General features: G+C 49.0%; 1 protein-coding gene across 1 annotated transcript; it reads right to left on the bottom strand.

Moving 5' to 3' along the window:
* Nucleotides 1-225: 225 nt before the first annotated feature.
* GABBR1 (gamma-aminobutyric acid type B receptor subunit 1) lies at nucleotides 226-26,410 on the bottom strand. The gene is made up of 23 exons (XM_080937818.1): nucleotides 26,184-26,410; nucleotides 25,685-25,766; nucleotides 24,817-25,020; nucleotides 23,872-24,057; nucleotides 22,657-22,677; nucleotides 21,288-21,448; nucleotides 18,278-18,412; nucleotides 17,728-17,898; nucleotides 16,714-16,815; nucleotides 16,357-16,422; nucleotides 15,678-15,869; nucleotides 10,685-10,927; nucleotides 10,050-10,113; nucleotides 8,732-8,809; nucleotides 5,975-6,125; nucleotides 5,459-5,591; nucleotides 4,315-4,431; nucleotides 4,123-4,230; nucleotides 3,512-3,605; nucleotides 2,833-2,960; nucleotides 1,281-1,409; nucleotides 978-1,121; nucleotides 226-416 (listed from the first exon to the last, which is right to left on the bottom strand). The coding sequence occupies exons 2-23, from the start codon at nucleotides 25,764-25,766 to the stop codon at nucleotides 243-245; spliced, it is 2,883 nt and encodes a 960-aa protein (XP_080793944.1). The 5' UTR covers nucleotides 26,184-26,410; the 3' UTR covers nucleotides 226-242.
* Between the last annotated feature and the right edge of the window lie 244 nt (nucleotides 26,411-26,654).

Consider the following 26,654-nt stretch of genomic DNA (forward strand, 5'->3'; position numbering starts at 1 on the left):
GCAGGGTTCAAAAAAAACTGTGAAGTAATGATATAAAATTATATGAAAGAAAGAAAACAGTCTGTTTCCAGAGTACCAGAGACCCAAATAACCCCAGAAGCACAGAATGACATGTATTTATAAGAGGAGGATTGGAGCATGTTCTCCAGGTTGGAGATAAGAGTTCTTACCCTCCTCCCAGTCCCCCACCCTCTTCCCACACCCTTCCCTCCCCTACTGGCCTTATCCTTCTTGATATCCCCTCACTTGTAAAGCAAATGCACTCGACTCCCATCACAGCTAAGCCGGTCAGGGGGCTCTGAGGGTCCCCTGGGAAGGCCCCCAGAGGGGTCTGGGGGTGTTGGGGGGTGGCGCCGAGAGCGGAGCTGCTGCCGAGACTGGAGCTGATGGCGCAGTTCAGAAACACGCTCCTCTTTCTGGAGGAACACAATCGGGTGTGGGAGGAGGGTGATGTAGAATGGAAGAAGGGGAAGGGGTGGGGGGAGACATTGAAACGAGATGCAAGAGTAAGAAAAGAAATTAAAATGTGAATCCAGGGAAGAACAAAGGAAGCCATAGAACACAACAGCACCAGAAAAAAATAGATGGAGAAAGTAAGTGATTAAAAGGGAAAAGAAGAACAAATGAAGATTGCATCAGACAAGTTAGAAGGCAATTTCCCACCCCCACCCAGCACTGCACAGTCCCTAACTACAGCCTGGACACAGTGACACTGTGGGCAGTGAATGGCTCACAATGGCCACCCCCTAACTACTGCCAATGACTGCTCTTTTGCCTCAGGAGGGCTGAAATCTTCAGAACCTCCTCCCCCTCCTCGGGCTAACAGGACTGAAAGCAACCCTTCCCCTTCCCCTCCCAGGTTCCTCTGCAGGCTTTATGAGACCCTCCATAAATCAACAACACCTGAAACTGCATCTAAGGCTCAACTACAGACAACCCACCCTGAGACACGGGGGCCCCTGGTTGCCACCACACACCTCGGCAATGATCTTTTCCAGTTCTCGGTTTTCTTTCTCCAGCAGTCGGGACTTCTCTTCCTCATTGTTGTTGGTGGACGACCCCGTTTTCATGGTGTCCTGCGCTTCAGACTGCCACTCCCCTCGAGTGATCAGCCTGCGCATCTGGGGACAAACGTTTGGGCATGGGGGTGGCTGAGCAAGGCTGTGCGAGTGAGCGGGCAGTCGGGTGAAGAAAAACTGAAACACGGGCTGGGCCAAAATAAAAACAGAGTCGAGATCCTGCTTCCATCTAGAGAGCCCATGGGGAGAGCCAGACCTCACCTTGGGAACAAAGAGCACAACCAGGGTAATGTAGGAAGAGAACACAATGGCCAGAGAGGCAAAGGCGAAGGCTGCATCTTGCTGGCTGGAGAGGATCATGGTCACAGGAGCGGTGATGAGACACAGGACCTGGGAAGACAGCATTTGGGGACTCAGAGCTACACACAGTTCAAGTGAGAGGCAGGGTTTTCTTCCCCTCCTAAGAGTCAGTAAAGACTGACTAGTGGTGAGCACACCATAAATCCTCAACTTTAAATAGATTTTTATAAAAAAAGCAGATTTCAGCTCTAGATCAATGCTTCCCTTGGGCTATCAACGTGTGTTCTGTTCTTCAGATGACTCCGCTAGGTCATCACAAAATGATAAAGGCAGTGTGATTTTTTTTTAAAGCTTTTTTTCCCCTTATCTCTTAAATCATATATGCACACACGCAAGGGAGTGCATGTATACACAGAGGCTAGAGACTCAGCTCTCATTTCCTCCATTTTGGTTTCTTCATACAGGGTCCCTCACTGGCTGGAAGCTACCTGGTCACTGAGAACCAAGGATCTACATGTCTGCATCTTATCAAAGCTGGGATTACGAAGACATGTCATCACATCTAGTTTGTCTGAAGTGGGTTCTAAAGTTGTCTTGTAAGCATCAGAACCTATCACCCCACACCCACTCCCAGTGTAGTGTGCTTTCTAAACTGCTGTGCAGGTATGTCCTCTGAATTCAAACATTCCTTTCTCAAAGAAAAAGGGAGACATGCGAAAGTCAGTCAATATATAAGTTATATAAGCAGTACCCAATTCCCGGTGAAAGAGAGTGCTCTCCTATGCCTACAGGTTGGGCAGGGAACTCTGGGTATGCAGTTACTACAAGTTTGCTGTAGTGGACTTTTAAGATGTCATAAAGGTCATTAAGACCCTTGCACTCCTGTAGTAACCCCACCAGACGCATAGGTTCACCAAGTGTGACAGTTAGCATTGTCAGTTTGGCAGTCCAGACTCTAGACTCCAGAATCACTCAGGTGATACTCAGTGAGGTTTGCTATTCTGGAGGGATTATCTTGGTTTCTACTGTTAAGTGATGTGGGAAGACTCCATCACCCTAAAGGGTTCCAGGTTGAGCTTGAGTAAGGATGAATGCTGTTAAGTCTTTCTGCTCCTGATTCTAGATGACCAGCTACATCAGGGTCCTGTGCTAACTTCCCTCAGTGATGGACTGGAACCTGGAATTATGAGCTGAAAATAAGCCCTTTCTCCTCAAAGTTACTTTTTATCAGAGTATTTTATCACAACAGCAGAAACGGAAACAGAACACCAAGCTAGACTTTGGTAGAATAGTTTCTATCATGATACCCTATTTAGGGCGAATCAACATTTGCTCTCGTCTTCTTGAAAAAGTCATTTAAAAAAAATGGCTTCATAAATCAGACCTTAGCCAGTGTTTTATGACATCCACACAAACGGCCTCTGGTCTAATTCCCTGTTTCTTCAAGTTCCGTCACCTTAACCATGCCACGGTCCGTTTCCATGGCCAAAGCCAGGTGAAAAACAAAGCTTACCGCGACATTGTAGATAGCCATGCCTACGGCTCTGTGGTCATTGATCTTTTCAGTGGACACACTTTTGGTCTCATAAGCAAGAAAGATTCCCAGCAGCAGCAGCAGCCCCTTGTAACCATAAAAAATGCCTAGGAGAGGAGGAAAGGGTCACAGGGGTAACAAGGACCATCAAACTCCCAACCCAATCTTCTTCGTCTCCTTCCCCTCTCTGCCCTTTGCATACTACTGCTCTGTAGCTCCTCTGTGTAAAGAAAGCCACCCTTTCCACCCCAGACCCTCTGCAGCTTCCTGTGGCGCACCTAGGAAGGATCCAGTGAGCACTATCCATCCCAACCCTCTAGGCAGCAACACGCAGCACAGGCTAAGAGTCTTAGTTCACCAGCTGGATGAACGTTAGTCAGGCTGAAGGCAGGCTAAGCCCACGACCTCACATCTTTGGTCACTTACTCTCAGGAGCTGACCAGACACAGATGGGTGAGTCACTCACCTACAATGGCCCTCTGCTGAACATCATCACTACTCACAGCAAAAGACCAAAGCTCCCCTATTTTTGGAAAAGTTTAGTACAGTGGTAAGGGCGCTGAAGCTGTCTCCTCTGAATGGTCCTTCCCTAGTCTGTTGCTGTTACCCTTTCCTCCTGCCTATGCTCCCTCCCTCCTCCCCGACACATCCCACACACCAAGCCACGTATTCATCTTCTTGGAGCTGCAGTGCTCCAGCTGGGGAAGAATGGAGACATCAATGTCTTCCTTTGGTTCCTCCTTGGCAAAAGTCTAAGGGAAAAAAGGAACAGGATGAATGACTATTCTTATCCAGCTCCTGAGCCTCCACCTCTGCCTGTCTTCCCTGTGAGACTCAGTACTGTGCCAGATCCTACTCCAGGCCTGGAGACATTCTCCTGAACACACTAGAAGGGCTTGCTCCCCACTTTCCCTCACACATCCTCCCAGATCCCCGATTTCCCTTCTTTAGATAAACCTAGAAGCTTCTAATAAGGTATCGTCTGACAAAGACAAAAGCACCCCTAATATATAGAAGATAGAAAAGTTCTCTCCTCGAGTAGCTTCCTTTTCTTTTTCAAGGCAGTGGTTTCACGATATAGCCCTAGCAGGCTTGGAATGGAACTCACCTCGTAGACTAGGCTAGCCTCAAATTCACACAAATCTGTCTGCCCCTGCCACCCGAGCTTTGACATTGAAGGCATACTGGGATTAAAGGTATGTGCCACTTCAGGACCACACAGGGCCCTGGAGAGCCCTACCCGACCCCAGCAACACAAGTGATAGATACCTCAATGGTTCGGTGCAAAGGATCCACAATCTGCCAGATGGCAAGAGTCAGGACATCCATGCCCACCAGCAAGCCTACAGTGGCATAGAGTTTCCAGGGCTCTAGGGTCTGAGTAGACAGCCAGAGAAGACAGATCAGAAGGAGGTCTTCTCTATGCCCAGGATGAAAGGCTGCGTCTGGGAAGTAGCTCACCTTCCTCCATTCCTTCTTCTCCTCCTTCTTGGTGAAGACTGTGTGGACCCACCAGATCTTAGTGAACATAGAGCCATAGCCTAGACTAAAGCCTAAGCCCAAGAGCCAAAGGCGGGCCTAGAAGGGGAGAAAGGACACTGGAGATAGGTTGGACTGAGGCCTGGTGGATGAAACATGCAGGAGGCAACGGGAATAATGAACAGACGACAAAAGCAAGCTGAGAATGAAAGGGAGGGGAAGTGAGGGGAGGGTCTGCATTCACCCTTTCCTCCCATCTGTCTCTACTACTGCTACAGAACCAGGTTATTCTTGCTAAACCCTTACTGACCTAATTTAGAACCTACAGTTACTACCTGTGCACCTTTGAATGAGACACAGCATAATGCAGGACCTCCCAGGTCCTCACTGACCCAGCCACCCCCTTCCTGAGGCCCACTCAGACACAGTGAGCCACTTCTCTTCTGTGCCCACAGCACTTTCTACGGCCATGCTGCATGCAGCTAGCTGTGTCTCTGCCCTGCACTATGCCGATCCCACTAGGAACAGACACTTCTGAAGATGTGAACGAGTGTATGTGTCCACGTGTTGTGCGCATAGCACATGATCGGGACAGAAACACAGCGAAGAGAGGGAGCCAGTGGGAAGAACCAGGGAAAGGAGGAATGTTTCACATAGGAGAGAAACATTCAAACATCACTGAAGCCAGCCTCATAGTCCCAGAAACTCCATAAGTCCAGTCCCAGAGACCTCCACACTCTGATGATATGTCCCTTGCCTAAACTCTATCTGCTTAGATTCCGTCTTCAACATTTCAAACTCCAACCAAGGCTCCCACGGGAAAGTCCAGGGTTTTGTTTCTCAGTCCACACACCACAGACAAGCCACCGTTGTTCACAGGCTCTGTATGCAGACCCCTTTCTTTGTCATCCCTCTCCTCTCCAAGGCATGCCTAGCAACTTTGCAAACAGCCAGGGAACTGTAGAATGGAGTAGGTTTGGCACCCAGAAAGAAGAGACAGAGCCAAAGCCAAAGAGACCAGAGAGTGATACTAGGAGGCAGGGAAAGAGGAGAGACAGGGAGGGTGCTCCCAAGAGGGCTAGGAAAGCCATACTCTGCACGGTCTATATTGGCCCACCGTACTCACCTGGCAGACAAATGGGAACTGGCCTTTCCCTATGTGGTAACCATCCAGCCCAAGGGGGAAGACAGCAGCTAGTGCCAGTGAGCAGCCCACAGCAGTCAGATTGTTCAGGTTGGGCTGGGAGTTCTGGATATAACTAGGGCAGAGGCGGAGAGGGTAGGAGAAAGAGCAAATTACCCCGTCTCCTCCAGGGAGGCTGGGCTCTCCAAAAATGTCATCAATAGCACGACCCTATCCCCAGGGCTGAAAAGGAGACAGGCTGGGGGCAGGCAGAAAGAACACTCAGGATAAGAACACTGCTGGGTCACAGGGCTGGACCTAGAGCTTCTGCAACATAAGGTCCTACTGGGGTGTGTTTTTTCTAGCTGACTGCTTTGAAGCAAGGCTGGGGTCTTGCCTCATCCCCCTTACATTTCTGGTGAGCCATCATGCTACCCTCCATGGCTTGCTCTTCAGTGAGTATGATCAATATTTGCAGAAGACAGCCGGGCCAGGGATCGAGTCAGAAGAGGAACTTACCGAACATGGGAGTTGTAGATGTTAAAGGACAGACAGACTACAGCAAGAACAATGCCCAGGCTGGAGAGAACCGAGACGGAGATAAAGAGTTTCTGTGACAGGAAACGAAACGTCTTGATGACCAAGGTCTGGTCAGCTGGAGGAGACCCTCCTGCATGGCACAGGGGAGGAGGAGGGGAAGAAAAAGGAGGGGGGACATGGCATCAAGACAGGATAGGAAAGAGTGGGAAAGACAAGTTCTAAGGGGGGAAGTCGGTGTGGGCTGAAGATACCCTGAGGGGCTGTGATGGGTGGAATGCTTGAGGACACTGGGAACCTTGAGAAATACCTAGAAATAAGGCAATGGGGTCTGTTGGGGGGGGTTGTTTTGTTTTTGTTTGTTTGTTTTGGTTCTTTGAGACAGGGTTTCTCCACATAGCCCTGGCTGTCTTGGAAACTCTTGCCTGGACAGGCTGGCCTCAAACTCAGAGATCTGACTGCCTCTGCCTCCTGGGTGCTGGGAATAAAAGCATGAGCTACCATGGTCAGCTTTTATAGATTGTTCTTGTTGTTTCCCTGCCTTACGGCAAAGGAAAAGGAAAGGGGAAAGCTGAAATAACACTATAAGGTCACCAATCACTTCATTAAAAGGCAAAAAAAAAGACAATTTACAGAAGTAGAAAATCAGAAGAGCCTCCAAGAACCCAGTGTAGTCTTCCAGCCTCCAGCCACAGACATGAGAACAGCCTATCAAGACTGTGTTTCCCAAAACTGTTTTCCAGTTACTCTTAAGAAGCTCAGATTAGTAAGGGGGAGGGGGAGACACAAAACACCTACTTAATTTTAATTTGCTCAGCTTTTAAAAAGAAAAAAAATTTAAAAAGTCAATTTAGGCCATGTGGAGTTTATAACTGTACAGAACAATGACCTAAATTCAGGCTACAAAAATAAATAAATAATAAAAAACTGAAGCAAAGCCTTGATATGTTAGCTCACACAGTAATGGAGACAACACTTGGGAGACTGGGGCAGAGTTGACATAACTCTGAGGTCAGTTTGGTCTACAAAGTAAGAATCTGCCTCAAAATATAATAGGGGCTGGAGGAGATGGCTCACCAGCTAAAAGCACTCTGTTCTTCCAGAGGACCTGAGTTCAGTTCCCAGCACCCACGTGATAGGTCACAACCATCTGTAACTCTAGTTCCGGGGATTCCAGTGCCCACTGCTGGCCTCAGAGAGCACCAGGCACACAAATGGTGTGTGCACACCCATACACCCCCACACACACACACACACATGTAAACAAAACACTCACAACCATCTGTAATGGGATCAGATGCCCTCTTCTGGTTTGTCTGAAGATAGCCACAGTGTACTCATATAAATAAAATAATTCGTTAAAGATAGCTCAGTGGGTAAAAGCAATTGTTATGTAAACCTGGCAACATTAAGTTGAATCTGAAGAAGTAGGTAAAGACTGGAAGGAGAGGACCAAATTCACAAAGTTGTCTTCTAACCTCCACAGGATCACCATGGCCACACAGCATGAATGTACACACACTATGCCTTCAGTGGCCTTTCCAGCACTCCCCATCAGTGGGAACTTCCTTTTTGCCTATCTCCAGTATATTTCCTACTTCCTGTCCTTTAGCACATCAAAAATAACAGCTTTCTTTCCCTCTTGTAAAAGTGCATATAGATAGGGCTGGAGAGATGGCTCAGTGGTTAAGAGCACTGACTGTTCTTCCAGAGATCCTGAGTTTAATTCCCAGCAACTACATGGTGACTTACAACCATCTGTAATAGGATCTGACACCCACTTCTGGTATGCACCATACATGCAAACAGAACACTCATAAATAAATAAAATTTTTAAAAGTACACAGTAGGCCAGGTACACTTACACCTTTAATCCCAGCTCTTAGAAGGAAGAGGATTTCTGTGGATCTCTGTGAGTTCGAGGCCAGCCTAGTCTACACTGCAAATCTGGGACAGTCAGAGGTACATAGTGAGACACTAAGAAAGGAAGGAAGGAAGGAAGGAAGGAAGGAAAGAAGGAAGGAAGAAAGGAAGGAAGGAAGAAAAGAAAAAGAAAAAAAGAAGAAAAAAAACCCTGCAAAATATGCCGAGCATGATGGTATATACCTGAAATCCCAACACCTGAGATGCTGAGGCAGGAAGATAATCCTGACTTCAAGATGAACCTGGGCTACATAATGAGTTCAAACCGAACTTGAGCTATGGGATGACTCCCTACTTCAAAAAAAAAAAGGTTGGGGGTGGGGGAGAAGCCAGAAACAAAAGGTGTCGAGATGACTCAGGGCATAAAGGTTCTTGCTACCAAGCCTGATGATCTGAGTTCAGGACCCACACAGTAGTAGGAAAGCCCTCTTGTGAATTGTCCTCTGACCTCCACATGTACACAAATGCATGTATAAAAATGTGAGGGGGAAACAAAACAGAAAAGCACAATGTAGCCAATAAGAACAGCATGAAATTCTGCTTCCTGCCCCACAGTTAGGGACCTGAAGACCTGTGGCATATCATGGCTGGATAACAGCTTCCCCTCCTTTCAGTCTGCGTTGCCTTTAATTCCCACCCACTGAAGTGGAGCACTATTAAAAAACAGGGTAACACCTGGCCTGCTCCAGCTTCACCCCTCCTCCCTTCCTGGGAGCTAAGTTCACTCCCAGCCCCTGCCCGAACCCACCTGCCATTTCAACCTAAAAGCACCCTCCCTCAGTCAGATGTCTGCCGATGAAACACCAAAGAACTCACCGATCCACTTGTCTGTTTTGGACCAGGAAAGATCGTCCTTGGTGCTGTCGTAGTAGCCGATCTTCTTGTAGCTACCGCCTGAGCAAAGGGCAGGAGATGCCGTGGGTAAGGAGAAGCCATTTTCAAACTTCCATTACCCTCAAGGTTGCTCTCCATGGTTGCACATAATAACGTACAACAAGCAACTCAAAGGATTGCTGTGAGGACCCGAGTCACCTGGATAGGCAGCTGAAATCCATGGCAACACAAGGTGGTTCCCAGGGCAGTAAGTATACATGAACAAGCAGTAAGTATATATGAATAAATAAATATGTATATGTGTGCGCGTATGAATAACTAATATAACCCTTAAGCATGTAAGGCTCTCCACAGAAGAAGGCGCCTTGGCACGTCTACCACATATTCTACCGCCTCACACCTCTCCCAGCAACACGTCTCTCACTTCCAAAGCTTTAAACAATTTCTGCCTGTTCTCCCTCTTATGACGGACAGAATTGCAGGCTACTCCCCTCCCCCCGTGGCTTTAATTTTAGAACCCTCTCTCCTTTTGGCTTGGGTTCTAATGCCTTGGATAAGATACATCTGCCTCTTAAAGTACCAGTCAGTGAAATGCAGCCACTTCTAAGATGTCTCTTTGCAGAATGGCCACGGTAAATACAACTTTCCTTCCAAACACCCACTCACACCCACTTGGCCCTGGCAAGTTCAGCCTCACTTGTCCCATACATAATGAGAGCTGAGAGGATCTGGTGTCAGAGGTGGGGGATTGATGCGGGGGTGGGGATACTTTCCCCAGAGGCTAAGAAATGGGTCTCTTGGCCACACCACAAGACGTTAAGTCAGGTGGAACTGAAGGATTAACTCACAGAATCTCTGTAGACTCCTCAGAACTAAGTTACAGGGAATGCTATCTAGAAAAAGGCAGCTATTTGTATGACTGGAATGCTGTTCTCGAATAGCAAGGAACTGAGTGGATTCCCTTTCAACAGAGCCAACTTCCCAGGGCCAGCTTTCCTTGATCTTTTAGGACACAGTATACACTAAAGGCTCTTCACCTTTCAACCCAGCCTCAGGCAGGCAACTTCTGGGACAACTTAAGCCACTGGGGAAGAAAGAACGGCTGGTTTTTAACCTGTGTGTCCTTTGAAAGAACAGAATCGCTGCAAAAGGCCTGCCCGTGTTCTTATTTAAAGCTTGATTAACAGTGCAAGGTGGGCAAAATACACCGGGGCTCATCACTGTTCTTCCACGTGAGTACTCACGGGCCCCTGCCAGTCCCTGCCTGCCCCTCCCTCAGCCCCTTCACCCCCGGGCTCACCCTGTAGCTGCTCGATAAGTGTCCATGCCATCCGAGAGCCGCTGGCATCAAAGACCACATGGCCCTGAGGAGAAATATGTGGAAGAAGGCAGAGGGAATAAAAGCAGGAGAAAAAGAGAACATCAGGGACTCTGAAACCTTCTGTTTTTGATGTAATTGAGCTTCTGAATGAAGGCTATTTATGGCATCTGCTGCATGTAGGACACACCCCAGATGCACATACCCTAGATTCTGGAAACAAGTGTTCTTTGGAGAAGCTTCACCCTTAAGATCTGAATCAGCGAGTGCCCAGAGAGAGGGTCAGGAGCAACCACCAAACCCTAGTGGGCACTAATTTCCTTACTTTAAAAGGAATAGGGAAATGAACTCTCAAATCCTTATCTCTTTCCAAAAGCGTGTTCTTTCTCACCTAACCTGTATACACCTTAGCCAGCTTGGACAGCACTAGAAGGCAGTGATTCTTTTCACTACCATATTCTGTATGGCTTTCTGGTTTGGGAGTTCCACCTCCCTAGTCTAAGACTGCCTTACTGACTGTTACAGAAAAATAACTGAGAAAATAAACGTATGTATCTAGGGACCCTACAAGTGTTTCCCTTTTCATGAGGTGCACAACGGAAGCTGCTGTAACTCACAGAGACACCCTCAAAGGAGGAGGAGTTCATGGCCCGGTAGATTTGGTCCGTAATGGTCTGGTTGTTGTAGTTAAAGTCCTCCAGGCGCACGCCCGAACGGCCACCTCCTCCGGAGGTCTTGTTCAAAGCCAAAGCCAAGGCCCAGATTGCATCATAGGCCAGCGGTGCCTCCTGGAAGCCTCCAGTCTCCTCAGGGTGTCTTTTCAGCCGCTTGGTTAGTTTCTCCACAAATTCCTGTGATGTCTGGAGGGAAGAACAAGAGGAGGGAGCATTGAAATGTGCGTGGGCACAGGGGGGAGAGGCCTCAGTTCTGGCTCAGACACTGTGACTCGAGCGGATGGTTTGTGTTCGTGTTTGTGGGGTAGACCATATGTACAGACAAAATCGTTAGCTATACCCATGTGTCTATCTTGGGTTGGAAGCTACAAGACTAAAGCGGGGATTAGCTGAGTCCAATGGTCTTAAGAGTGTACAGCTGCTAGCTCAGAACTACAAACAACAGAGAAATTTGATGAATAAACACTCTGGGAAATGAATGGCAAACGAGAGAAGCAAAGACACAGCCAAGGAAGAGATAGATACTGCAGTGAGAAATGGCAGCTGGCGTTCTCCCAACCCTTGGGCTCTTACAGCAGAGGTGACCCAGGAACTAACAGCTCCTCCAGTTTTTGAAAAGACCCAGAAAAGGCGACACCCCAGCCTTTTGCACCCTGCCTGCCAACCAGGAGGATTGCTCTTTAGGAAGCTAACTTCTCACTACCCTGGTATGACTTCTGTCGGCTGCCTCCTTGGACTGGTGACAGCCACAAGAAGCGGCTTTCACACTGTAGAGGTCCAGATTCAGCCCTATATTCACACCCCTCTTGGCACTCAACCTCTCCCCCTCCCCCAAGAAATCTTAAAAGAATGGCAGTCCTTCGACTTTCATCGATGAAGAGACCTGGCTGTAGGGCTTACAATAGCTCTGCTTGGCTTTCTTACTCTCGGGTGAATGAATCCCTGAACCTCTAAGAATTGCTTTCCACATAACAGAGAGCATCACACCTTCCCCTTCCTGACCACGCAGGAAAACGTTTAAATTTTTCTTGGCAGGACACATGCACAACACAGAACCACCGCGCAGATAATTGTTTGGATTTGGAACATTCACGGGCACACTCTAACGAAGGGGATGATACGCGAATGGAATCTTTGTTCCTGGCCAGTGAGATGATTCAGCATGTAAAAGCGCCTGCTTCACTGCCAAGCCTGAGTTGGATTTCTGGCACACGCATAGCGGAGGGAGAGAACCAATACCCAAAGGTTAAATTCTGACCTTCACATGTGCACCTTGGTGTGGATACATACATAAAATAAATGGATAAAATGTAATGTTAAGATGTTTTTAAACTTGTCCCATGCCCTAAAGACATACACCTCTGGAACTCAGTACTTCATATGACTGTAAAAGGAAACACATGTTGCATGTACCCACAGAATGCAAAACCTCAACAGCTGGCCCTAATATAAGCCATGGGCTTTTCGTGGCAATGGCTGGTTGATAAAGATCACCAATTTTCACAAGTTTACTCATTTGGTAGTATAACCTGATAAATGGAGAAGTTGTGCTGGGGAATTTGGGGAACTCTGGGCCTATCAATTTTGCTGTGAACCTAAAACAATAATGTCTCTAAGTTAAAAAAAAGTCCACTAGATGGATAAATAGATGAATGGGTTCTAACTCTAATTAAACCACTTACCTACTAAGAAATCTCAAGCAAGTTATTAAATCTCACTAAAATGACTATTCAGCCTGAAAATGGGAATAATACTGCGTTAAAGAGCTCCAGCAAGGATTAAATAAGAGCACATAAAATCATGCATATGAAGTACATTACTCTCTCTTTGTGAGTTTCCCTGGTCACACCCTCATCTTTGTTCCCAATGCTCAGGCCTGTAATTCTGGTCCAAAACCTTACATCTTGTAGGTCCCATTTACTCAAACACATTTTTGATACATATGACCACTGATCTCAATCTCAAAAAACAGTGGAAGCATAACCTAGCTGCTTATGAGGCTGAAGAGAGCGTGGGGGGTGTGTAGGTTCAAGATCAACCTGGGCAACACAGTAAGACCAATCTCAGAGAGAAAGGTGGAGTTGGGGGGAAAGGGGAGTCCATAACGGTGCACACCTATAATCTCAAACCCGGGAGGCAGACGAAAACATTAAGATTTCAAATTAGAGATAATTCTGGTGTACATATCTAAATTTAAGGCTAACCAAAGCTACATAGTAAGACTCTAATCTCAAAACAAAACAAGAGGGCAAATGGGCTGGAGATGATTCAATGATCCAGAGCACAGAAAAACTATTGTAAAGAACCCACGGAACTCCAGTTCCATGGGATCTGACTTATCTCTCACTTCCACTGGTACCTCTGTATGTATATTCACACATGCTTAGAGATAATCAAACAAAATGAAAAGACAGAAAAAAAAGATACAAAATTTAGCTTACATTTTTTTCCTCATATTCCCACAGTGTTCACTGAATAAGGCTCCAAGTAAACTACATATCAAATCAAAAGAGGATCTCTCTTGAGCTGTTTGTTCTAATGTTTCATTAATACCATCCCTCTCTACACAGGAGGGAAAAGAGGCTGACAGTGGTGGTGGTAAGAGTCATGGAGACAGTTACATTTATATTGTCCTTATTTTGTGCCAGGCACACAGATCAATGTGTTTGATGCTCAGACCATTCAATGAATGTGCTTTGCTATTATATCTATTTTAGAGATGAGGAAACAAAGACACAGGGTCCTGTAACCAACTGCAGCCAGTAGTGATGCTGGGATTCCAGCCCAGGATGTTTAGCATCCACCGTTGTGCATACCGGGCGCTTGCCCTGAGCTGCTTCTGCACAGGAAGCACTCATACAGCAGCGAGCTAACCCTTTCTGAGCAGTCAGGCCTTCAGCTTTCAGGCCAATCCTCAGTTCAAAGTAAAGATTACATCAGAAAATCACCATATTGGGAGGGGATTAATCTGCTCAGCGTGATATTATCCCCAGATTCTCCGCTCCCTCAGGACAGTACAGAGAAAGCCAAGAGGAGTACCTGTGAAAATCATGAAAAACCACTCTTTCCCTTTGAGTAAGCAAAGATTATGGTTATACTTTCTTTTCTTCCTTCCTTTCTTTTTACTTTTTTTGTAGAGGAGGTAGGGTGGTATATGATCTTAGACTCTCCATTTCTCCAGATATGGTTCCTAAGATTCTTTCTCTAAACTAGGGTTTCTCAGTTCCTATGCTGTTGAACTTCTTGATCAGGGAAGTCTTATCGATGGGGAGGTTGAACTGTGTATGCTGTAGGATATTTAGAGGCCCCCTTGTCCTCACCCTCCAGACATTGTAACCTCTGTTGAACACCACTTCCCTATCGTTCTCCTGGGTGACCAGATCAGCAGCATCAGAAACTATAGGAATTTGCCAGAAATTAAATCCTCAGATCTACTGAACTCCAGGGAGAGGGCTCAGTAACCTACACACTAACCTAGTTTTCCAGGTGGCCTGATGGGAGTTTGGGAACCGACCCAAGCACACCTGAGGCCACCCTTCTGGAATGAAGGCAACTCTGCTATTTCTCTATGTCTCTGTGGCCCTGCCTCTTCCACGCTTCAGTCTGCTCCTTGCTCTGATCCACTTCCTTTGGTGCTGACTGACCCACCTATAATCTTCCCTAGTCACCTAAAAGGCCTGCTTCTTTCCGTCATTGGGGGAAAAAAAATCTAGGGTTTTCTAACCTGATATTTTCAGCTGGGGGGCTCAAGAAGGCCTTCAGCTTTCTTGAGAAAACAGTGCCTTCTAAAGAATATGTAAATAAAAAATAGGTTCTGTGAAAAACAAAAGCCAGGAAACACATCCTACCCTGAGACCTAAGTATCCAGTGACATCTCCCCAACTCTAAGCTCTCAACAGTAGCTTTTCTCTCTCCCCAGTGCAAGACAGGGTTCTTGAATGGCAGGCTCTGGGCTTAGGACACTAATAAGCCTTATTCTGGAAAATGACTCTGTTTTCTTGTCCTGTGCAGGGGAGCAGTTGGCCAGTGTCTCTCTACCGCCACTTTTAGCTAAGGTAAATTAAGCATAACTTCCTGCTAGAACATTCCAGAACACAGTTTATAACCAGAATCCACATGGCAGCCGACCTTTTTACCACAACCTACCGCCAGAAGCAGACTCCCAAATCTCATTTCTTTTTTGATAAGACACCACCACTATCTGAAAGTACTTACACACATAAAGGTGTAAAGATTTGGGTCAGGCATTGTGCTTTGCCATGGGAAATGATACAGCAGATCAGGTTGGAATCCGGGGCTAAAGGATTCCTGCAACTTTGTGTACATCCAAATTCTTTAAAAAACAAAAACAAACAAAAAAAAAAAACTAATTTCACATGGATACAAGGTGAATATTAAAGCCAGGCATGCTAGCCCATGCCTTCAATCCCAGTACTAGGGAGGTAGAGGCAGGAGGATTTCTGTCAGTGGCCAGTTCCAGAACATCCAGAGATACACAGAGAGACTCTGTCTCCAAAAATTACTAGGAAAGGGAATATGAAGCAACCCTGAGGGACTGACATAAGTCAGACACTCACAAATAATTATAACAACAACAGTAATAACAACGATAAATAAAAACACATCTGTGCACAAGAGAAGCTCTCTGGAAAAAGTGTGCTTTCCTTCAAGACTACATTACCATTAATGCCTCTCTCCCTCACTTGACTTCTCACCAACTGCTCCTTGTTTCCATGGTAACAGCCCTTCCGCTCATCAGAAGCCTACTGTATGCTCGACAATTTTTTTCTCTCTCACCCAAGGAAATGAAGCACAGGTAGAACCCAAGAAACATGATACAAACAAACACAAGATGGGTACAGGCCCCTTCCCATTCCCCGACTCCTCTGCCATCCTCAAACCCCCTCCTCTTCCCTCTCTTTCCACGCTCCCTCACCATGTTGGAAATGCTGCGGGTGTTGGCAGGGTTCAGCATGACGATCTCCGTGGTGATGTGGCCCTCCACCGCCTCAGTCATCTCTTCCACTGTACAGTTGATTGATGGGTCATAGGTCTTGAACCAGTTGTCAGCATACCAGCCAATGAGGAACCAGACATACTTCTTCCCAAAGAGCCGTTCCTTATAGACCTGCATTCAAAGTGGGGAGGGGAGCCCTTGAGGTTTGCTTTTGTTCTGGGGCAGGTAGTGTCATCTCACTAGATACTGTTTAGCCCCTCGAGAATCAAAGAGCAGGACTTTTTTTTTTAAATCTTCACTGAAATCCACTATTTTGTATCCTGATCTAAAAATTTAATAATATTCATCTTCATAGGAAAGTCTCAACAAAATGCTTCCCTTGGCCACTCAGAAAAGATAGGGTCAAATACACAGCAGTAAAATGAGAGAGAGAGCATGTGTGTGTATGTGTGTGTATATGTGTGTGTGTGTGTGTGTGTATGTGTGTGTGTGTGTGTGTCTGCATGTGGACAAATAACTGAGACAGGTATTCATTATCACCTCAGGTCATTTGCTATCAATTATATCAATTAGAGCAGAGATTCTGTGAGGAGGACCCAGTAGGAAACCACAGTACAGAACTCATCCAGCCCCTCCCTGGCCCAGATTCTATCTCTACCTCACAAAAAACTTTCCGGGCTTCGGTCTCATAGAAAAGTCCCACGATGATTCGAGCATCTTGACGCTATAAAACAGAAACAGAAACAGAGCCCCTGCGGGATGCTAAAAGAGGTTAAGCCAGTGCTTTCTAAGCGTTGATTTCCCAGCTCCAAGTGCTTAGCGCAAAGAAATGCTCAGTGAATGGGCAGTGGATAAATGTCAACTGGAAGAGGAAACTAAACCTTCCCTGGAGACCGTGCTGTCTCACAGAATGAACAACTGCCTCTTCCAGGTTCTCCTTTCCAGCCAACCACCACCCACCACCCCACATCTGGTTGAGCTGGCCAGGCTGAGCCCGCCATCCCTGCTCTCTCACCTTTAGGTTTTTAACCGGAACAGCTGGATCTGAGAAGAAACTCTGTCGGAAAGTGATCTCAATCCCAGCCTCTTTCACTCGCTCCTCCAGGTCATCCAGCGTCTTATGTGGGGATAAGAAACATGGAGGGTAAAGCGGACAGACCGAATACTCACAGCAAAGAAGTACAATCTGAACCTTATTCCAAGAGCTCCTGAACCCCATGAGGAGAGGATGAAAGAAACATTCCAGGTCTTAGTAGGCAGCTACTGAGATGCATTATCACCTCCTCCTCGGGATCTGTATCCAGGGATACTGCCCCATCTACCCTACTCCTGACTTTAAGAAAACTGAAAAAAGCAGGGCAGGGTCTATAATACGCAGGAATGGTGCCAACTCAAGAGGCAAGTGGGCAGACAGACAAAAGGATCACAGGAAAATGGACTGAGTCACTGAGGGAAAGTGGGAAGAGGAAATTAAAAGGCCACTGGAAAATAATGAAGGCTCAAAGGCTAGAAACAAAGAGAAGAATCAGGCTATTTTCTCCAGTGTGGAGCCTGGCCATTTCTTCTCTCTCTATCTCTGCTAACCCCGGTCCTTCTTCAAACTGTCTGTAAGCATCTCTCAGGGTCAACTACAAAACCCACATGGGTCATTTGTCTCTTATCTGTCTGCCTGCCCTTCATCCTCTTCTTCTCCTCTCCAACCAGTAGCTCCACTCTCAGATGCCAATCACCCTCTGCCCTCGAAGGTACTGGAACTCACTACTTCCCTAAGACCCTACTTGTTACACCCTCTTATTTCAACTTAGAATTAAACCTACTTTCATAGAACAGAGTCCTATCTGTCTGGGGAACAAATCTAAACGGTGGAGAGGATTCCAAAAAAATCCAGTTCGTGTGTTCCCCAGGCTACAGAAACAGCAAGCACTTCGCCCACTTGGGAACGTGTTCCCTTCTGATAAGCCATCAAGTCCTCCCCACAGGAGCAGATGCCCCTGGCACCTCACGCCCCACCACCCCTGTCCAGACTCACTGAGGTGAAGACCTCGGTGGTCTGCTGGATAGTGGCAATCTTCTTCCAGCCCCACTTTTCGAAGAGTTTCACCCGGGTGGGATTGTGGAGTGTGGCAGATGGATGTGTCCGGAAGAACGTTGGAAACCGCTGTCGGTTTGACAAGGCCGGAGAGCTGGAGCCATAGGAGAGCTGAGGCAGAAGAATAGGAGATGTCCATGCAAAGTGAAGATGCCAGCTAGCAATGTCTTTAGCTCTTTCTTGGCCCTGATTTGTCTCCCAACTCTCCAAACTTCCCCACCTTTGTCCTGGGAAAAGTGATTTTTTTCAATAGCAAGCAAGCAAGCGTATCCGTGTGTGTGTGTGTGCGCGCGCGCGCACACACACACACACACACACACACACACACACACATCTGTGGATCCCTGTAGTCCTTCAAGCAATTCGACAGGTTCAGGCTCTCAGGAGACTGAGTCCTGGCAGTGGTCCCTCTCCCTAGTCCTCTTGAACATAACCACAATGTCTCTACTTGACACAGCCCAAAAGGAAGTGAGCCCCCTGCCTTGCCTACCACAATAAGGTTCCACATCCGGGCAGCCTCAGCTACAAGTGTGGAAACAGAACTGCAGCCAGGCATGAGGATGATCTTGATGGGGTCATTGTAGAGTAGTTCATACAAGTACTTGGTGGCTTGCCCTGGGTCACACTGTGGGAGGAAGGAGGGAATAAGGACTGGCTCCCAAGCCCCCCACCCCACATACACACACATCTCATGTTGCCTACTGTCTTGGACAACCTAGTGAGCCCTTCCTTAACTACTACCTTCCAAAACCATATTCTTCTTCCTGAATCTCTTCCTGTCAAGTTTCTAGTTTTGTCTCTTTCCTTAAGCTCCCTCCTGTCTTCTATCTGACACACAACTGCATGCCCTTCCTTCCATATCAAAGCACACTCTACCATGAGGGCTCTTCTGTTTGTCCTCAATCACCCCTAAGCCCCCCACTCTCTTTGGTCATCTCTGCACACACACTCTTGTCCCATGTTTATAGGGTCTGAGCATCTTCCCAGAAATTTGTATTCAGGAATACAAATACATTCTGTGCAGATCCCCAGACAGCTCCCTCAACAAAATTTCCACCTTCAATTTCAGAGAACAAGATCAGTAGGGTGTCTGCTCAGCACCCTATCCTTCCCTGCTGTGCCCTGACATTTGACAAGTCCATTAGAAAAAAAGAAGGGGAAGGAGGGCAGTTCAGAAGAATCTAAAATGAGGGAGATCCAGATAAATAAATACAGTGGAATTCTCCACAAGCCAGATGATATGTGCCTGAAAGAAATGAAACAGGAACGCTTAGAGAGGAAAAGAAAGGTAAGAGGGAAAATTGGGGGAGGAAGGACAAGCCGTGGGTCCCCCACTGTCTGTTCCCTTCCTGCCTTAGCGTGACATTTCAGAAGCTGCTGGAGCCCCCAGAAAAAGCAGAGAAGAAATGACAGCCAGTGGGGAGTCCGAGCAGAGGGAATAGAAACAGAGACTGAAGAGAGTGAACTTGGTGGAGGGGGTTAGAAAAAAATAAAGGTACCCCAAGGAGTCTGCTTGCTCCCCACTGAGGCCTGACATTTGAGACACTGAGGGAACTTAGAGACAAGAAGCCCAGGGAGCCAGGGGGAGCTGGCAAATCTGAGCACACCCCACCCCCCCCCAAAAAAAAAAAAAAACAAAAAGCAAACTCTGAAATTGCCTGCTCTGTTCTCCACCCAGTGGAGAGCAGGGCTCACCTGTAGGTTTAGAACACGCCTCCTACTTAGCATCTTTATAATTGTTGTTGTTGTTTTGTTTTTTACCATTAATGGATCCTTCCTGACTTAGAACAGATACTGACCCCAGCTTCTCCTAAGTCCTGAAAGTGTCCCTCCACTGTTTGTCTGAAGAAACGATTTCACAGGAACAATGAGGATACTCAGAAACCTACAGTTACATAAAACAGGGCCTGTGTGGCCTAATGTGTGCACTGGCTTCTGCTTCGTTCCTTCTCTACCTGTTCTTACAAAAACCCCACACACAATTATTCCCGTCCATGAAGTTCCTCTCTTACCGCTTGCCAAGAATCGAGACCCGTGCTTCACCATAGCCTCTCCTTCACAGCTACCTTCTTCTACTGGCCCCCCACCTCATTTACTCTTGTCATGGGGAAAGAATATGAACTCAAGCCAGGCACCCCATCTCTCTGTAGTGCCCCAGCTCTGGTCTCTTCCTATCTCCCCCTCAGACAATGGTCTCTGTTGCTCTCTAACCAGATCAAGACTCTTTCTTCCTGCCTTCCTACCCTCACATCTAATTTTTTTCCCCTGTGTTCTGCCTCTCTCTTCCCACAGGCATCCTGGAGTAAGCTGCATGCAGCCATCTCCTTGGGCAGGATTTCTGTAGAGGAAAATTAAGATACTACTTGGGATTCCTTCCTGACTAAGGAGTTCAAACTAGTATTTTAAACAAATGGTGTGTTTGTTCAGTAATGCTTGGGACCCACAGAGAAGGCAAAATCCAAGGGAATTTAATGGGTTATTTTTCCCTCCAAGCCCCTTCCCCTAGCATTCTGCCATCAGGATCATTTCTGCCCCCTTCAGGGCACATGTATATTTTTAGGTGCATACCAACATTCCACGCACCCCAAGAATAAAATGTCCAAATCTCCCACCTGCACAGTTTTCCCAACTTCAAATCTCTGCAGCCACATGTCAGAAGGAACCCAAACTTCCTACCTTCTGTCATGTCAGTTCCAACTTAGGGAGAGACTTGGTAATACATACCATCCTCTAACCCCAAAATTTCTTCACCATGACTGACCTTCTCCTCTTCCCAAAACTACATCCCATCTCTCTCTTCAGATCCACTAGGCCACGATGATAAAACCAATAGCTAAAAATCAGGATGCCCCCCCCCAAGTTCCACAGAAGACCCAGGGTTCTGTCTCCACCCTCCTCCCCACCATGATCCATTCTTTCTGATCTCCCTGTACACCGACTCTCCATCCCCAATGCTGTTGTAGGGTTCCTTATGGACCCCAATACAGGCCCAGTGCCTCAGCCCACCTCTTAATCATTATTAGTCTTTCCCAGAGCTGTAGACCACATTACCACAGGAATCCCCTAAGAGGTAGAGATGAAGAGTCAGGCAACCTTACCTTGCTGTTTTGATAAAGTAGAACCCTCTTGTCTCCCTAAATCCTCCCCCCTTCTCTCCACATTCCTTTCAGCCCCAACCTACGCCAGATTTACCTTGTTACCATGGCAAATGTAAACCCCTGAGCCAGCTGCCCACCTCTGACGTTCCTTCCAGCCCCCAACCCTAGCCAGGGCCAGCTTACTCCAGAGGATCAGCACCTAAGACCCCCACCACTTTTGTGAATCTCCGACTGCCTGCAAGAGAGTCGGCCTTCAGAGCCACTGAGACACCCCAAAGCGCCTGCACCTCCTGTGCGTCTCCAACCAGTTACCCTCGGGAAGGGTCTGCTTCGCAATCCCAAAGAGGATTCACAGTCCTCGCCTCCCACCACCCCAGCCACTCGGTCCCTCACCCCGACTACCTTGCTGTCGTGGTGGATAAGCTTGAGCTCGTAGTCCGGCAGGATGTCTCTGCGGCTGTTAACGTCCTCCAGCGCCATCTCCACCGCGGGCTGGCAGGCCTGGCCCCCCGGCCAGCCCCCGCTCATGGGAAACAGCGCCCCGATGTATACTGCACGCCGTTCTGAAGAGGGGTGCGGGGGGACCCTCGGGTGAGGCCGCGGGAGATGAGGGGAGTGAGAGGCCCACACCGGAGCCACCCCAGCCGCCATCACCAGCAGAAGAGGCAGCGGCCACCCCACCGGGGTACAGGGTCCCCCCGGGCCCATGGTGAGAAGGGGCGGGGGCGGCCTCCTTGGGATGGGGGCAGCTCAGGGGGGACACTTCTTCTGGGAGAGGCTTCTGGGAGGACGTCGGGGAGGCGCCTCCATCCCCGGTCTCATTGGGGAGGAGGGGCCAGAGCCCGGGGAAGGCAGGGACGTGGGCTTCCTAGGGCCAGGAGACGCTCGCTCCCGCCACCGCGGACTCTCCTCGCCGACTGACCGACCGACAGAAGGGAGGAGGGAGAAAAGGAGCTAGGAGGGGGCCCTTGACGTCACGGGCTGAGGGCGGGGATAGGAGCCAGGGCTGAGGCCCGGAGGGGAGGGGAGAAGGGGGAAAGCGCAAAAAGGGAGGGGTCTCCGCCTAAGGAGGCTGGAGGGGAGGATGGGGATTTGAAAGGTGAGAGGATAAGCAGAGAGCAAAGATGGGAAGTGAGGGTGGGTAGGGTAGGAGGGGCGGGTGACAGTTCTGAAAGGGGACTATTGGGAGATAGAGAGAGGGACTAGGAGTAGGAAGAGCGAGAGCGAAGGGAAAGGCTTTGCAGAAAGATTCGGGTTGAGAAAGGGAGAGCTGGTATGGAGAAGTGCGCATTAGGGGAAGGATAGTGCGGTTGAGGGTAAGGCTTGAAGAAGGGTGATGGGAGAAAGGGTCTACGGAGGATGCGAGGCCCGCATGGGTGGGACTGGTTAACAGTAACTCCTAGGTGGGGGGTGGCAGGAATGGGTCCCCGAAGTCTGAAGTCTGAAGGAACCCCAGGAAGGAGAGATCTGGGATCCTCTGGCCTGCGGCTGCCCCCTACCGGGCTTCGCGCTTGGAAGCTGAGTCCCCAAGAGGAGCGCAAACCGGAGGAGCGTGGCCAAGCAGGGGAATGGGAGGGAGCGCGACCCGCAGAAAACCACGATTTGGCAGCAAGAAACAGGTAGAAGAGGAGGGCCTGGCGGCAAACTAGAATGGGGGTGGGGGGGATGAGTAACGGGACACCCACACCTACGCAAAGGAATCCTGCTGGTGTAGGGTGAAGAGTGAGGGGATGGGGGCGGCAGTGCACACGCGAAGGGTTTCTGATCTCACCTGAGTGTGGCGTTCGATTCACTGGCAGCAGGAAAGACGGGGATCAGAGAAGAGTTACCAGGGGCGCCCAGCTTCCCAGGCCTGATCCCCAGCCCCCTCCCACACCTGTTCATGCGGAGCGGAGACTGCGTTGAGGGAAGGGTGCCTGGGGATAAGAGCAAGGCGGGCTAGGAGTCAGGACTTGTGTCTCCTTCTATTATCCAAAGGACAACAGAAATTTTGCCAGTAGGTAAAGGGGGTCGGGTGCAGCTTAGTTTTGTAGAGCTTGAATATTTAAAATATAAGTCTGTGATCTCTTTAAGCAAAGAAATTACAAAACAAATGGTTTTAAATGAGTGTTGTTTAAATACCTTAATTTAGTAAGTTCTCCAAAAGTTGGTTAGCATATGAACACAGTCTTAAGAGCTCAAAATGAGGACTTAGTCAAAATGAAGAACCCTGACGCTTAATTCATTCCAGGACAGAAGAGTATATATATATACAAGAGTTTGGGTGCCCAGAGAAGGGAGACATTTGCAGAAAAGACAGCAAAGAGGCAGGCAAGGGGGTGGCAAACACAAAAGCAATTATTCCCTCAAGAAATGATCAAGATTGTAAAACATATACACAAGACTCACAGTCTTCTTCCATCTACCCTTCAATTACCACTTTTCTGGTCATTCTACTCCATTTTTTTTTTTTTTTTTTTTTTTTTTTTTTTTTTTTTGCTTTTTTCCATGTTTACAATCCCATATCTCACCGACTTTTTTTCTAAATGTAATGTATGATTTAATTCTGAATATTTACAGCAATTCCATTATAGGGTGAATAGCAAAGGACCGACTCTAGAAGAGTTATACAGAGGATGTTCTAAATCTACAGAGAGGGGGTGGTTTTTTTCCGGGGGGGTGGCAAGCAGGGTTTTTTTTTTTTTTTTTTTTTTAAGAAGCTGGGTGGGGGGTTCGAGAATGAGATTAGTGAAGAAAAAGGTCCAAGATTTGAAATCGGGAAGATCACATTAAAGGAAAGGAGGGTGAGGGGAAGCCCAGCAAAGAGGACTGTGAAACCAGGTCTGAGGAAGGTGGGTAGTGTAAAGATGGGCTTCACCTGTGTCCTCCCAAAGTCCCCCCAGACATTCTTCATAGCAAACATCCTTTCCCTCTATCCACTCCCACCCCACTCCCATTCTAGGGCAAGCACCCTCATCAGCTGCAGGCAGGCAGCTGTTCCCCTCACCCTGGCAGTGGGGCTTGGGGGTGCTCCACTGGCCCTGACTACAGATGCTCCGGGAGCTGCCCACCAGATGGAAGTCGGGATCACATCGGAAATCCACCCGGGCTCCATCCAGAGCTGGGAGGTCCCCACCCGTCAGGAAAACCTTCCCATTTTCCAGGGTCAAATAAGACTTGGAGCAGATTCGGACTGTGGAGAGACAGGAAAATAAGAAAGGCAAGTTGTAGAGGATCCTTCCCCTAGGGAGTACAGAGAATTAGGATTGGTTCTGGGTTCACAAGCATCCTGCTCCACAGAATATCGAGTGTGCAATGTCTATGCCTCCCTCTCTCCCTTTCTCCCCAGCCCCCAGTATCCACATTCCTATCAGAAAGAAAAAAAAAATAGCACTTCTATTGTAGGAACCCAAGATGGAGCTATAAGTACACAAAACAGACAGTGCTCACAGCACAGTAAAGTGGGTAGTTCTCTGCCTTTGAAATGTGTAGATGTATGTACATCTGGGTACAGGATCAGGCTTGCTTTTCTTATTATGGCTGGTCTACATTACTACTAGACCGGCTTATATGGTCATTGAGCTGGAGACAAAGGTGTCAGAAAATGTAATGAAATCGTTTTATAACTTAAAAAAAAAAAAAAGATTGCTCACTATTGAACCTCAAAGAATAACTCAGATGAAGAATCAAAGTTATCCAATGATCAGTATCCCAATGAAGACGATGAAGGGAATGTGCTGGCTGCTCTGCTTGCTTCCTCCCACTAGCTAGCAGCTCACAGCAACACCCCTCCTCTCCTACATAGTACTCATTCATTAAACATATTTGTGAATTTGATTCCACTAGATTTAAATTGCTGACTTGCAAAACAACTAAGGTCGGTCTGCAACTGGGAAAGGAAGGGCCTGAAGGAAGGGGGCAGGGGTGGTGGGTGGCTTCTCAGGCTACTCACCACAGCGGCTGGGTGTGTCCATATCCGTCCAGGAGCCATTGGCCAGGCACTTTCGCACCTTGGGCCCCACCACTTCGCGCTCCCCCCGGCACACGTATTCAATCTCATAGTCCACAGGCAGGAAGTTGATGGCCTTCACCTGGTCGCGAGTCAAGCCACGGTACCTGATGCCACCTTCCCAGGGTGGATGTATAATCTGGCAACCTGAGAGAAAATGGGGAGGCACAGGGGAACCGTGGGAGCGGGAAGGCAGCGCCGCAGTGGAAGGGGGAAGAGCAGGGCGTGGTCAGTGGTAGGGCTGGGGCTGGGGGACAGAAAAAGGGGGGCACATGGGGCACAGACTGGAAGGTGGGGGTGGAAACAGTTAAGAACCCCCAAGCTGCAGAACCCAGAGTCGTGGGTTAGGGCTAAAGCTGGTGAGAGAGTCCACCGGCTGAGAAATATAATGGAGAGCAATAGCTAATAAGGGCTATAATGTTCAGTGGTTAAAATGAGAGAACAGGGCTGAAGGAGAATACCCAGAACCACACAAGCCCCATTGAAAGAGGACCACACAAGCCCATCAAAGCAACAAGGTGGACCACGGAAGGGGGCGCTGTAGTAACGTGGGGCCCAGAAAGGGAGGTGGGGCTGAGAAGATAATTCGGGGTCACAGAAAAACGGTGTAGTGTAGCAACGTGAGGCAGAGGAAATGGGTGCTGGTGATGATGCGGAGTGACAGAAAGGAGGTCAGGAGTAGTGAAGTAGCTGCGGACCAGGATGCTGGGGGTGGGAATGGGGGGAGGTCCTGACGCGAGTGATGAGGAAAGGAGACGTGCAGGGAAAGGAGTCGTGGGGTGGAAGAGGTCCGGGGAGCTGATGGGTGCACCTTCCGAGGTGGCGTTGGGGGTCTGCGCCCCGCCAGCGCCCAGGGGGCGGAGGAAGAGAGGCACCAGCAGCAGCAGCAGCATCTGAAGAAAAGGCAACCGTGAGGGCACGGAGGAGCCCGCCGGCCACGGCCTGGGCCAGCCGGCGGACAAGTCTCGCTCCGCGCGCCCCACGGGCACCGACCGCGCGGTTCGGGACGCGGAGGGCGCCCCGCGGAGGAGGCGGGGGCGGAGCCGCACGGGCTGGGGGAGAGGAGGAGAGAGAGCCTGTCCCCACCCTCCTCCGGCCTCCCTCGGCCCCCCACCCTCCCGGGACTCCACCTCTCTCCACCTCCTCTCTGCAGCCCCTGTGGCTAGCGCTAGCCCAGCTTACCCACGCTCCGGGGTCCCACTGCCCCATCACTCGCCGCTCGCACCCGAACCCCACGCACCCCCCCCACGGCCCTGCCCTGCGTCCACCAACCTTCTCACCAAGCCCCGATCGTGGGGCCCCGCTCTTACCTCGGCGGCCGGTCCCGCTCCGCGGCTCTCCCCGGGCCTCAAGGCCCCAGGCCCGGCCGCGGCTCCGCGTTCTCCCTCCCGGTCCTCCAGCTTCCCCTCCCCCTGTTCTTCTTCCAGAGGAATCCAGGCTCCAGCCCGGCCGGGGTCTCTCCCCTTCTCGATCGCTACCCGCAAACCCCACCCCCGTCTCTCCTTCCCCGGGGCGACGGCGGCCGCGAGAGCACCGTGCCGGGAGGAAAGGAGGCGGCGCCGGGGACCGGGGAAGCTCTCGGGCGGAGGGAGAAAGGAGGGTGCAGGGGAAGACGGGGCGGGGGGAAGGGAGGGGGAGACCGGAGAGGGCGCCTCCCACAACCCGAGCCCCAGGAGCCGCCCCGGATCTTGGCCCCTCCCTAGACCGCCCACGGCGCGGGAGGGCGTAGAGATAGGATGGAGGGAAACACAGGCGATCACGCTAGTCTGCTGGAGACCGGA

Source organism: Micromys minutus, assembly GCF_963924665.1.
Source record: "Micromys minutus genome assembly, chromosome: 25".
Taxonomy (NCBI): Eukaryota; Metazoa; Chordata; class Mammalia; order Rodentia; family Muridae; genus Micromys; species Micromys minutus.

Coding starts and splice junctions, on each gene's coding strand:
- GABBR1 (XM_080937818.1), bottom strand. CDS start 25,766: ATGCTGCTGCTGCTGCTGGTGCCTCTCTTCCTCCGCCCCCTGGGCGCT. Junction 8,810..10,049: donor ACTTATCGAGCAGCTACAGG/GTGAGCCCGGGG, acceptor CCCTTTGCTCAG/GCGGTAGCTACAAGAAGATC. Junction 1,122..1,280: donor TTGTGCTCTTTGTTCCCAAG/GTGAGGTCTGGC, acceptor GTTTGTCCCCAG/ATGCGCAGGCTGATCACTCG.